Genomic DNA, 13450 nt, shown 5'->3' with positions numbered 1-13450 from the left:
TGAGCTTATTGCTTGGCGTTTTAAATTGGCTCCAGTCTCCTGGGCAGCAGCCGGGATGTAGGATGGAGGCAGGGATTATCGCACACTAAATCATTGTCGAATTGCCGGCCACCATCAACCCGGGTCCAGGCTGCGCTCCACCAGCGCTTTTTAAAAGTCGGAAAGCTTTCCAACTTCTAAAAAGTGTTGGTGGAGTGAGGCTTGGACCTGGGTGGGACCCGGGCTGATGGCAGTGAGCAATTCAGTGGCAATTTAGTGTGCGATAATCCCTGCCTCCATCCTGCATCCTGAATATAGCCCAGGAGGCTTGAGCCAATTTAAAATGTCAAGCGATAAGCTCCAAAGACTACACTGTGATCATGTGGCCAGCATGACTGCACAGAATGCTGTTACTTTCCAACTGAAGTGGTACCTATTTAGCTACTTGCACTTTTACATGCTTTCAAACTTCTAAGTTGGCAGGAGCTAGGACTAGAGATGGGAGCTCACTCTGTCATGCAGTGCCTGGGCCTCAAACTGCTGGCCTGCTGATTTTGTATTTGTCAAGTCAGTATCTTAACAGCTGTATCACCACTGCTGCATTTTGGGTCCACTACAGTTTCCTGACAGTTTTCAAAGGCAACTCCACTAAGGGGTAGTCCACATAGGCCAAAAGGTTCAGTTTCCCCTCGGCTCAAGTCATCTTGTTTAAATAATGCAGACCTAAATACCTGGGTCAAGATCCAGCCTGATCCTGGTGAAAATGGTTTTCACCCCAGGATAAAAAAAAAAAAAATCTGGTTTGTGTAGAGAACTTGAAACTTTGCTGCAAAACCAGGCTGTTCATATCCCCACCAGCGCTCCTTAACTTAATGTGGATGCAGCCAAGTGTCCAATTTCCATCAGATGGATCGCTGACTGCTAAGGTAGGGGGCAGTGCACCAGTACTGGGCCCCTTGGTGAGCATGAGGATGGGTGGCTGAACAGCTACCCATCCCCATGGTGATCCAGGGAGCAAACTGGGTGAGTACCAGGGCCAGAAAAGCATGTTGTTGTTGTTTTTTACAGTATTCAATCAGGACATAATCAAGGGGTATGTTACCATGGCCAGATACTGTATGCCATTTCATAAAATGGGGCACAGCTGGTGAACTAGTGTTAAGTTTTAAGAGAATAAAAAAAATGTCTCCACGGTTTTCTTTTTTAAAAAGAAATCTGGATGTACCCAGTGCTATACTTATGAGGGGTGCGGAAGGGTTAAAGATAAATATACATTTGTCCAAATTAAGAAGTTATAGGCATGTTTCTGAGAATATGCACAGAAAATGCATTTTATTGCTAAGAAGAAATATTTAAATCAGGCTTCTGACAAACAGATCCAAAGCCCCATATAAACTTTACCAACTTATCAGGCAGGAAAGCTTGCATAAAGCCTATACTAAAATTAAGTGTCTTAGATCTTAGTAGCTGTTACTGGGGAAAGCAAATGAAATAAGAAATAAATCTCTTCAAGACTAATTTGACATGGCTTAAAGGGCCACAAGCATATTTTCATTCTGACTAAAAACAGCTTATTTCTCATTTAAAGCCCAAACTAAAATAGATGTCAGCTGTATTTGAACTTGGGCTTAGTTTATTTAGTTTCTGGATGGAGACATGAAACATAAAGAGCTGGGTATTGAGATTTGTCATTTATTTCATTGGAAATTGGAAGCACAGGGAAATGTATTTTGTGTGTGTGTGTATTTGTATGTTTTCATTTTCCTCCTTTCTTCTTAACTGTGCATTGCAAGATTTAATCCCTGTCAAACCATTCCTCTTTTTTTGGGTCAGAATCAGCAAGATATAGGATTGGATTATTTGGGAGGAGGAATGAGAAAACCTAATTAAAAGTAAATTGCAGTTGTCAGCAGAAAAGAAAATAATCAGTGTTTAACCTATAGATTAACCTTTGGAAATGTTAACAATATGCTGAAAATACTCCTTTTTACTAGCTGTTTTCTTCCTTTCTTTTTAATGGAATACCTGCATCACTTTGAATATAACAGTAAAAAAAAACATCCAAGACCTACAAAGACATGTGGGAGAGTCAGAAGGGGTCTGACTTACAAAATGACAGATTTTTTCTTCCACAAAAGTATGAGGCTTAAATATAAAGCTCAGGATTTGAATCTCTCTCTCTCTCTCTCTCTCTCTCTCTCTCAATCTCTCTCTCTCTCTCTCTCTCTGTGTGTGTGTGTGTGTGTGTGTGTGTGTGTGAAGCTTATCATCATCTGAACAGGATCTGGTCTCTTGCTCCCCCGCCCCCCATTTTTCAGTGAAAGAGAAGGTCCCAACCTTGAATATCTGCCACTACCAGTCCCATTTCTTTCAGGGCATCCAAAGTTGAAGACAGGACTAGACACCCAAAACTAGTCTGGTTTGGTCCTTTTATCCAACTCTTTCCCCCAACCTCTTCCCCTACCTTTCATGGGAGACAGGAAACCCCAATAAGCACACCAGGCAGGCAGAATGCAAAAGAGGATATTCTGTATAAGGGATGGAGTTGCTTAGTGGTCAAGATGCCAATTCTGATGATCAGAAAATCATTAGGCTGTTCGAGGCCCGAGTGCTGTATGATGGAGTGATGTCCTGCACTAGTCTGAGCTTCTGTCAGCCTAGCAGTTTGAAAACATGCAAATGCAAGTAGATAGGCAGGTATGTCTTCTCAGTGGTAAGGTAACAGCGTTTGATGCAGTCATGCTGGCCACATGAGCACCAGAGCAGTCCTCGGACAACACTGGCTCTTCAGTTTAGAAACCAGAGATGAATACCCCCTACAGTTGGTTATGACTAGACATGTCTAGTCATGTCAAGGGAATACCTTTACCTTTGCCTATTTATTCTTTATTCTAATAAGAAGGAATACATAATTTTAGTAAGGAATATTAGAGCTGGAAACACCCCCTCCCCGCAAAAAAGCATCTAAAAGAACTTTGGAACTGATAACCAAGTGGAAAAAACAATAAGATCCTGTTGCTTTTAGCCAAATGGCCCCTTGCCACTTAAACAGAAGTGGATGCTCTATTTTCAAGTCTTTCATGACTAGGGAAGTTGGGATTCTGACCTTTTGGACCAGCTTCTACCACATCTTCTTCAAGCTCATTTGCTGACCAACTCATTGAATAACGAGACCAGACACAGAGAACTGGGTTGGAAAATGGGCAACTTTATTAAAACTCAACCTATTTAATTTTATTTCTTTGAGAACTGCAAGCCCAGGGGGGGAGAACCTTGTGCAGGAACAGCTGGCGAAGGTTTGCTCCAAGGCCAATTCCCCAGCTTCCAAAGGGCGAAAACACCTGAGCCCCAAGGGCAATCCATAATTTGGGTTGCTCCCTGGCCGGCCCTGATCCGGAAGGCCAACCCAAGACTTCCCCCACTTAACTCGCAAGACTTAAGTGAGGGTTTAAATCTCAGGCCAGCCCCAAGGCAAGTCTCTATCCCTTTGTGTTTAGTCTCAAGACGTAAGCCTCAGTTCCAGAGACCCACCTTCACCCTTTAGGAGGGTGCCGAGGTGTTCACCGAAACGTCTATCTCCCCCGCCTATGCCATGAAGCTTATTTATGACCACACCCCAAGCCAATCGTCCAATTCCCCATCCAACAGTGTAGGGTAGGCAAAAAACCCTTGGGAAAACAAGGGCAAAAATTCCTACCCGGCCCCAAAGCGACCAGAATGAATCTCACACTGTTGTCAAGGCGGGAGGGTGGGCTAGCAATCAAAGCAAGTGACAGAGAGATCAGGCAGGAGAGCCTCAAGCAAGCTAAGCCCCGCCACTCCCTGCTAACAGCCACAGAAGCGCACCGTTTTTATTTAAATTTCTGGTCTCTCCAATGAGAGGCCAGCAAAGCCTTTTCCCAGGACCAATAGGTCGGGAGAAGTGGTCTATGATAATTCCCAGAATGTAAACAGGAGAACACAAGAGAAAAAGAGAGAGAACATGGGCAATAAAACACTGTCCTTTTGAAAATACTTCTGGCCCCTGAAGTTTCCACATGTTTTGACTTCTCTCTGAATCACATAGAGCTTAATTGGCAAAGGGTGTCTCCCTCTGATCTTACGGAACTTAAGGGGCATTAAACATTTGTTAATTGGCTTGCAGCTTGGTTCATAGTCACTGGATAATGACAAAGACTGTCATTGTCACTTAAATTGAAAGAGAAGGAGAAAAACCTCAAAATTATTGGGGAAAGGATGTAAAGAAAATAACATATTATGATAGCATACCTATTTAATTTCATCCATTGAACAAAGCTATTTTAAAATACAAGATAAAGCAGAATTTGTATGAAATTTTGGCTATAATCCTATACCCCAGAGATGGAAATCCACATGTTCATAGGTGTTACCTGGCCCTTGGGCCCCCATGGGGCCTGCCAGTTTGTCCTTCATCCCCTTCCCCTCTTCTGAGGCATCATCAGTTTTCCCGCTATTGTGAGGAAAAGCATGATAAGAAAGGATAAGAAACCTGTATGCTTCCATTCCTAATCTAGTATGATTGTGGTAGTTCAGCAGGCTGGTGTGATAAATTCCAGAGTGAGAACTGGAATATACAGTTGCATAATATCTGGTTTTTCATGGTTGAAATATACAGTTCAAATCTCTAGAGCTGTACACATGGGGATCCATCCAGAATCAGGATAGCACTGTCAGCCATTAATTGCAATCTTTTTAGAAGGTAAGTTAGCTGAAGCCAACACCTGTCTTTCACCAAACACAATGATAAGGAAAATGTAACTCTCTAGATATTGATGAACCACAGTTCCTATTATCCATGAGCACTGATTTTGCTGACATAGGCGGAAAGGAACTGGGAGCTAAAAACATTGCATCAGTCACACATTCCCTATCACAGATCACCTCTAAATTTCCCTCTCTTATCTTTCTCAGTTGTCTTCCTCACCAATGTTTTGAGAAGAATCAAGTCTATTTCTAATTTCCCCTTACATGACATTAAGTTAGTGGCACATGACTCTTCTTATTAACATTTTTTTTGAACCACACTTTTTCTTTGGATCTTGCATATAGACCAACACTTCTCCTCTGCCTCCTCTCCTTAATAAGCTCTATTTTTTGCTGATCAGCAGTAATCAGATCTTCTTTCTGTGTTCTCTTCTTTCCTCCCTCTGATTTGAGCTGCCCTTTAAAGCTCTTTTGACTGCAGTCTTCTTGGCTATCAGTTAACTGGGTGCTCCAAATAAATCAGTAATTTCCTTCCTATCACCTTCCTGTCACTTTATTTTCATCAAGAAACAATTGAATGTCTGTAGATGGGGTAGAGAAAGCAACTTGGTTTCTTCAGAGACAACAGAAACATTTGAAAAGCTTTTGCTGCTGGCTATTTGCAGCTGAGATACTAATATATTTAGATTAGAAACTCATGTGTGAACTTATTGATAGCACTGGGAGTAAATAGAGCTAAGTCACTTTTGAGGATATTTTTGAATGCTTGTTTTCTCACCACATCCACACTGGTCAGATCAATAACTCATCTGTAGTTTTACTCCATGGAGAAATATGCAAAGAAAGAGTATGATGTTTGTACTGGTGGTAATGCATGTCAGAACTCATTACAAGAATTCAGTTGTCATTTGCCCATCAAGTTTGAGAAAATGTAAGAAAGATTTTATGCTTTCATCCCACCAGAAAGGCTGTGGTTTTGAATTTTTGAACTGCTGAGATTGTGCCTGCATGAGCTGCTCCTAATTTCCATCAATTTGTGAAACAATTGAAAGCTTTGCCTATATAGAAATGGAGACCAGCAGAAATCTAGTAGTTTTCAGCCCCACATAGACCAAGTCTAATATGAGCAAAGATGGGGAATTGATAATTGTGTGAGCTATTCTTGGGCACCTCTAAACTTCACATAATGAAGAATGCAGTGGAAAGACATCTGGGTACTTAAAAGTATTTCTTGCATTTTATCCTCATAAAATTAATTCATTATAAACTACCCTGGAAATATTTATTGACTTTTGGTTTGGAAATCAAGCAAGCAAATGTTTTGTTCTCCCAGGGAACTCTTCAAAATCAGAACAGGTGATAACACAATTCAAAATACTTGCAGACAAGTTTGACAGATCCCTCTGAATGTTTGGAGATGACATGATTTCCATTTATACTATATTTTAAAGTGTTAGTTTGCCTGATATGCTCTATAAATCCACCATTTACAAAGTGATCAAACTTGTGCTGTCTAATGCAGCTTTTTTCCATCTTTCCACCCTGGGGGAATGCTCTAAATAATTTCCAGATCTCAGGGAATCCCTGCATAAAAATTATTATGTCTACAGCATGTATATATGTGCATGCTTTCCACCCCTTCAATCACAGTTTTGCAGAAGCCCTAGCCTTAGGCAGAAACCCAAGGTCTCAGAGAACCTTTATTTATTTTTATTTTTTAAAAAACTTGATCTAATGGGAACTAAAATGAGGCTAAAATGACAAACACCAGCACTGGAGCAGAGTGGGGGCATGGCGACTACATGCCACACACCTTGACTCTGCCCCCATGCTGGCATGACACTGCAAACCCCACCGCACAATGGGAGGTATCACAATGCTCTGGCCCCAATCTGGCTAGGAAAGGGGAGGCATCCTGACACCCCTTAGGGGCAGTCTGTACAGCCCCTGTTTTGAGGTTTGGAAATAATCCATCAGATTCTCAGGTTACTTCAGCTTTCCATATTTCCCCCACTCTAAAGTGAACATTTATGAACTGTTTTTGAGTAGACTTGATCTAAAAACTCACGTTTGCATTTTAAACTCTCTCTCTCTCTTTGCAAGTTCAGAATTTATTGGGAAGCTTGGCCACTTTTAAAGGCAAATTTCTGTTGTTGGTCCATTTTGGTGTGAAACAATTTTTAAAGATTACAGGTGCTATCAGTCAAACTTTTGTTTCATTCAGATTGTAACCAAAATGCACTCCCTCGGAGGGTGATAGAGTCTCCTTCCTTGGAGGTCTTTAAACAGAGGCTGGATGGCCATCTGTCAGGGATGCTTTGAATTAGATTTCCTGCATGGCAGGGGGTTGGACTGGATGGCCCTAGTGGTCTCTTCCAACTCTATGATTCTATGATTTCTATGAAAGTCATCAATGTGAACCTGTCTGCATTCACTATGAATTACATCTAAATGTCCTCGTAGCTCCTATTTTAGAAATCATTAACAATTTCTGCCACATTGTGGGGGCTGTTTTTTTTTTTTTTTTTTTTTTTACAATTCAAACCAAAAGTGTGCCAAACTAAAGTAACAATACCTAGTAATAAGAGATATCTCTTTTGAAAATTCACATATTTCTCTCTCTCTCCCTCCCTCCCTCCCTCCCTCCCTCCCTCCCTCTCTCTTCCCTGCCCCACTCCACTTCCTTGCTGCTTTTCTACACTTTTCTGCAGATGGACCTCTTGGGCCTCGAGGATTAGCAGAAGCTACTGAGATGTGTACTCAAGAATGCCTTGTCCTGGGTCATTCAGACAACTGTTGGATGCCTCCCACTTTAAGTTCATACCAGCAGCCAAAGTCTCCACTTTCCACCTTTGCACCTCAGAAGGAATGGGTTAAGAAGGACAAACTGGTAAATGGACACACATTGACAAGAACCTGGAAAGAAGACAGCAACAGAAACCAATTCAGTGACCGAAAGCAGTTTGGCTCCGGTGAAGGCCATTTCAACCCTGGCAATCACATGACTGATATTCCTTTGGCTAACTTGAAGTCCTATAAGCAGGCATCGGGAGCAGTGGAGAGTCCAAAGGAGAACCAGCTATAAGGAATGGCTTCTCTGGAACAGTGACTTTAGCCTAATTAGATTTGCTAATACTGTGTGTGTGTGTGTGTGTCAGAGCTTTATGTACTGAGTAGACCTCTAGAACTATGCGTCACATAGCAGAGATATGCATAACTTTGTGGTAGCTCAATGGAACTACAATACAAAAACAAAAGCATTTCTACTAGTTGTGTGGTTTTGTTAAATAGACATAATCAAACTCTTACAGAGAATTTCTCCAGTTTGCAAATATCTTACATTTTCAATTTATTTGGGGTAAGGGGTGGGAGGTTTGTTTGCTTTCCTTTCTTCTTCTTCTACTTCTTCTTTTTTTACCCTGGACTGCTGCTGTGAACAGTAGAAGACACATCTGAAGACAGAAAGAAAGAGAGTGAGTGAGCGATTGAGTGAGTGAGTGGATAAGTGAGTGAGAGTGTGAGAGAGAGAAAAAAGGAGAAGGTGAATTGCAATTCTTAGCAAGCATATCCGATTAGAAAATTGTGTTATTGTTGGCATTGATCTTGTGCTGAGACTGCTATACTTGACATGTTTATTGAAACAAAACAACTAAAATTACAAACATTAAACCTACTGTGCTATTAACAATGTTAGTGGACACTTGTTAAGTCAATCAGTGTTCAAGTACTTGTAAATAGGATCTATTATTATTAATAACTTTTGTGTAATTATAATGTTCACTTTAAAAGGATACTGTAGCATAATTCTGTGTTTCACAGTTGCTTTTTTTCTACTTTATTTCATTTGCTTCCTCTTGTTCTTTTTTTAAAAATAATGTTTCTTTTGGTGATGGTGTTTCTGTGTTAGTAGTCTGTCTGACACACAATGTTCCAAGGAACTCAAAACACTTGTGTTAAAAACTGAATAAAAGGGCGGGAGGGGAATCTATTATTTTACTGTTATTCTAATGAACAAACACTATTTACCAATTCTTAAATATACATGCACATGAGGCAAGGGCTTTTTTTAAAAAAAGTAATTTTGCTGTTCCGATTTGTAAAGCAAATGGGCAAAAAGAGGACATCAACTGTGGCAGCAGCTGAATGAGTGGCTTTTAAAAAAGTCTCTGTTGTCAGTTGCAACCACACTTTAGAGAAATGTTAATGAAAATTAGGTGGAGGATAATTTGCCAAGGGCACAATCCACTATGAAATTTTGCTGCCTGAGTCCCATTGATGTGGAGGGGCGATGCTTTCATTTCAGTGGAGCTCATGCAAGCAAATATCCTGGTGCATTGTACTCAGTACCAGTATTGGATGGTTGCTTTATTTTATAATTGGGCCAGGTGTGTGTCTATACCTAAGACAGTTTGTATTGCTCAAATGGCAGCGGTTGTGTTGATCTCCATCTGCATTGATGTTGTAGTAACACAAGTGTTTTTAGATCATAGCCACAAAATATTTAATGTGTTGTGCCTTCATTATGTAACCAAGCATTCTCCTGGTAGGCTAGTTGGGGGAAATGAAAGGGTTCAATCTCTAATTCTTGCTGTTTAACTGTTTGTTATCATAGTTGGTCAATACCTGGCAGGTACCAGTGTTGTGTCACTTAAGTCAATTCAGCAAAGTGACACCTAATGTTAATAAGATCTCAGTTGCACGTCTAACAAATCCTAATCCAAATGTTTTTAGACATTTTCTTTTCTTTTCTTAAGGCATGACAGACGATTTAAACAAATAGCATGCAACATAGGGGAAAAATCAATCCTTTAAGGGAAAATAAAGCAAAAATTATCTTATGCCACAGTTAAACATCAGTCTTAAATACAACAAAGGAAGGTAGTTAATATCAATGGTTAATTTGTTCTTACCAAAAAATAAATAAATAAAACTAAAACTAACTGAAGTTATTTTGTATATAGCAGTTCACATTTTCTTTCCTCCACACGATACAAGCATAAAATGGGCTAGGGGTGCATTGCTTCCTGCGGTACTTATGTCAGTTTGTGAGGGGTGTTTGATGACTTTGACCGAATAAATATCTAAACAGTTATCCTTGTTACTGCTTTGCCAGTTCAACGTTATTTACAGTTATTCAGCTCTTGCAATAAATGTTCTGAATTCCTGATTGTCTTGTGGGAGTTCTTGCCTAATGCCTCCTTAGGTCTATCCTTACGAAACACGTGCCCCCTCAAAAAATCTCTGTTCACCTATTCCCTCTTCCAGGCGTGATACAGCTTGAAGAAGCTGGCAGTACCTAGTGTTTGAAGTGCACTCAGAATTAATGCAGTTTGACACTGCTTTAAGTGCCATAGTTTCATCCTAAGGAACCACTGGATTTACAGTTTGTTGTGGCACCAGAGCTTTCTGAAAGAGAAGGTGAAATCTTTCACAAAATTACAAATCCCAGGATTCCATAGCATTGAGCCATGGTGATTAAAGCATTGTCAAATTATATTATTTGTGCAGTGCAGATAGCACATAAGTTTGAGGAGAAATACTGATCTGTTACAGGTGAGGACAGTTATCAGAATGGGCACAGGCATAGAGAAGAGCACGATTTCAAACAAGGAATGTATAAATGAAGAAGCAAACAAAGCAGGACTTGAACTCTTCCTCTGAATTTAGCATTAGCAGAAAACTGGGTGTCAAATATGAGGTAAGGACTGCCCATCTGCATGCATCTCTGACTGAGCCTTTTCTCTGACCACTCTTGATGATGATGTAGAGGTTATTGTAGAAAACATATGAGTGCTGGCAAAGTTTCAGGAAGGTTTATCACAGTAATTCATTTCCAGATTTTGTTGCCAGAGATTATGGTTCACTTTCATCATAATTTTATTTCAGAGCTGCAAAAAGTTTCTTTTTTCTTTTTTACACAACACAACTAGTGGAGGCAAACATAGCATTTTTCTGAGCTCTGTTCTACAGACAAAGGAAATATGTGTAAAACACTGCCAGCGTTCAGTTAGGGACAAAGACACACACACATACATGAGTATATCCCTCCCACAGGTGGATGTCCTTTTTAGATACTGTGGTGATTGATACTCAATTCCTTCTTTTGCAGCATCCAAATCTCTCTCTCCCATCACTTACTGCAAAGTCCTGAAGCTGCTTTGCATGTCTATGAAGCTTATCACACAAATTTTGTGAAACGTTTTGTGGTTTGAACGAGGATGGAACGGAATGGATTTTATCGCAAAGCCTCGTTTGTAAAACGTTTTTCTCCTTCTGTTCACGTGAAATTGCTCTGATTGTGTTCTGTTTTCCTTTCCCAGAAAATATTCTGAGGCCATTACTCCAGGTGTGTGCGATAATTATGGCATCCCAATTACATCCCCATCTCAACCCTAGAGTTATGACATGGGGTGAAAACCCTCCTCCTGACTTATCATTTCCTTCCCTTACTACTGTTCCTGTCAAGATGGAATGGTGAATTCCTGTTGTTCCCCTCAGTAGTATTGGGCTGTCCAGAGAAAGGATCAGCGAGGAGAAGTGTCTTGGGAGAGGGCAAGACACATCTTGCCTTCTCCTCCCTGATCCTCTCCTTGGGCTGCCCATAGAAAGGATCAAGGAGGAGAAGGGACTCAGAGGGACTATAGATGATTAACATGCATTTTAAAATTGGAAATCAGCATAAAGTGTGAGAATTAGCCCATGATATAACTTCATCACTATCAAGCATCTCAGTAAGGGCATTTCTCCTTGCAACATTTTAAAATAAAAAACAGGAGAGAAATTTTCTTCTTTTTCTGTCTTCCTGCTCTGTAGAAATACCCTCCCATTGAACTTCACACCAAATCCTCTTTCAGAAGTACACATGCCCAGAAACATGGTAAAGAATGGGTTTTACTTGGGAAGAGACCTGGCTGTGCGGTGATATCCGTTCACAGCCATATCCAAAAATGATAACATGTTGCCTTCTCAAGTACTGCTGTGCGATAGCAATTGTTCCCAGTATGTTAACATATTGAGCGGTAAACTGAATGCGGTAGCATCAGCCCTCATCTCATTTCACGACCTGTCTGATTTGTGAATAGGAACGGAATGGGGGAAAAGTGAGTGCAATAAGGTTCTGTTTCATGCTTCATGGCAAGCAGTCAGGACTGGAGAAGCATCTGGCTACCTGCCTCATACCCAGACGACAAATTGGTGTCATTGGTGCTGAGATCAAATAGGGTGTTCCAGGGGTCTCAGCAATGCTATATTCATTATAACTCTGGCTGTGGGGAGGTAGCCTGCTGCTACTTTAATCCAACCTGCTTGCCTTCAAGAGCTTTACAGCAAGTTGAAGGGAGGGTATATGTCTATGCGTGGTCTAAATCCACATGCAGATATTCACACTATGCTGAAGAGATGTCAGATAATTAACATAGGCATTATATATGGAATACACACACACACACACACACTTTCTTCCTTTCCTGATAAATATTTCACCCCAAAGAACTCTCTGAATTAATATGAAAATTCTTATTAATTGAGTGGTAAATGATTAGTTTTCAAAGGGAAACTGTGATTAAATGTCATGATAGTGCTTAACAGTTATTTCTGTTAAAACTTAAAAATTTTGATGAGAAATCATCTGCAAACAGGCTTTGACAGCATGATTATCAACGTGACATTGTTCATTTGACTGTGCCTTCTGCAGAAGGTTGAGTAACTTGTGAATCTGGTATCATAACATATGAAAATGTCAACAAGATACAGAAGGAAAAAGCTAAAAATTGACCATAAAACTGACCATAGTTTGCCTGTCAATCCTATATAACCATAGAGAAACATAAAAATCTAACACATTATGACTAGTAATCTTGGTAAAACAAAGTGAAAATCACTGTCTTCATGATAGTGTGCACTTACATTTTTCTTGGTAATCTTAAACCTTGAACATCTTAAACCAGCTTATGAAAGAATTGTGTTCATTAAGAAAAAAAGCATTTGAGGAGCAGCTTTAATATGGAAATGAGCCAAGAACTTGATCTAAATCCAATTAAAGGCAGTGGGAGCCGTGCCATGGACTTCAATAGATCTAAACTTGGCCATACATACATACTTTGTGAATATGCCTTCATTTCCAACCAGTGGGCTGGCACAGTCCCACTGGCACTCTGACACTGCACCGTAAATCCTATATATCTCTAAATAAGCCCTTAGTTTACATCCTGACAGGGATTCAACAATGTGGCAGAGAAAGGGCACTTTTCCTCCTGTGACAGAGGATGAGCATGCAGATCAGCCCAAGGGACCATTCAAATGCTTGTTAGGATCACATGAACCAGAGCCAGGCATTAAGGGGTGATTAACAGTGAGCTTGCTTGGCTGTGTCTAGAGGCTTTGTTTCTGTCACTTCTAGAAGCCTCTTCTCAGCAGGGAAACATGAGGGCTCCCCCCTTCCTTTGAGAAGCATGCAGCAGGATTTTGTATGCTTGTAGGAAAATATATAAACAGTGGTAGACTTCTCGTGGGTTTTGTCTCTTTTTTAACTTCAGAAAATAGATTGACATACAAATAGCAAAATAAAAACAATAATGGTCTGAACAATGAGTATATGTTATTGTGTTAAGATTATGAGTGTTTATTTCCAGGCTAAAATGTGCACAGTGATAAGTAATTTGAAAAAATTAATTTAGATAGATAGAATGTTTTAGGTATGTATAAATACATTAATGTATACACCTTATATTTTTATATGTACATATGC

General features: G+C 40.2%; 1 protein-coding gene across 7 annotated transcripts in view; it reads left to right on the top strand.

The window, feature by feature from the left end:
* PCDH9 (protocadherin 9) overlaps nt 1-9858 on the top strand; it is a 972095-nt gene extending 962237 nt beyond the window's left edge. For 6 of the 7 annotated variants that reach the window (XM_089511086.1, XM_089511085.1, XM_089511088.1 and 3 more), the window contains one exon: nt 7416-9858. In XM_089511086.1, the coding sequence (XP_089367212.1) occupies nt 7416-7789 (374 nt within the window). In that variant the 3' untranslated portion in view covers nt 7790-9858. The remainder of the gene's footprint in view (nt 1-7415) is intronic. The other variant, XM_089511092.1, reaches the window with a different exon arrangement.
* Nucleotides 9859-13450: the final 3592 nt, after the last annotated feature.

This window comes from Sceloporus occidentalis, unplaced genomic scaffold (genome assembly GCF_023333645.1).
Source record: "Sceloporus occidentalis isolate IW3139 unplaced genomic scaffold, rSceOcc1.0.p SCAF_2, whole genome shotgun sequence".
NCBI classification, from domain to species: domain Eukaryota; kingdom Metazoa; phylum Chordata; class Lepidosauria; order Squamata; family Phrynosomatidae; genus Sceloporus; species Sceloporus occidentalis.
Note: the sequence above shows the minus strand (reverse complement) of the source record. Positions and strands in the feature narration are given on the sequence as shown.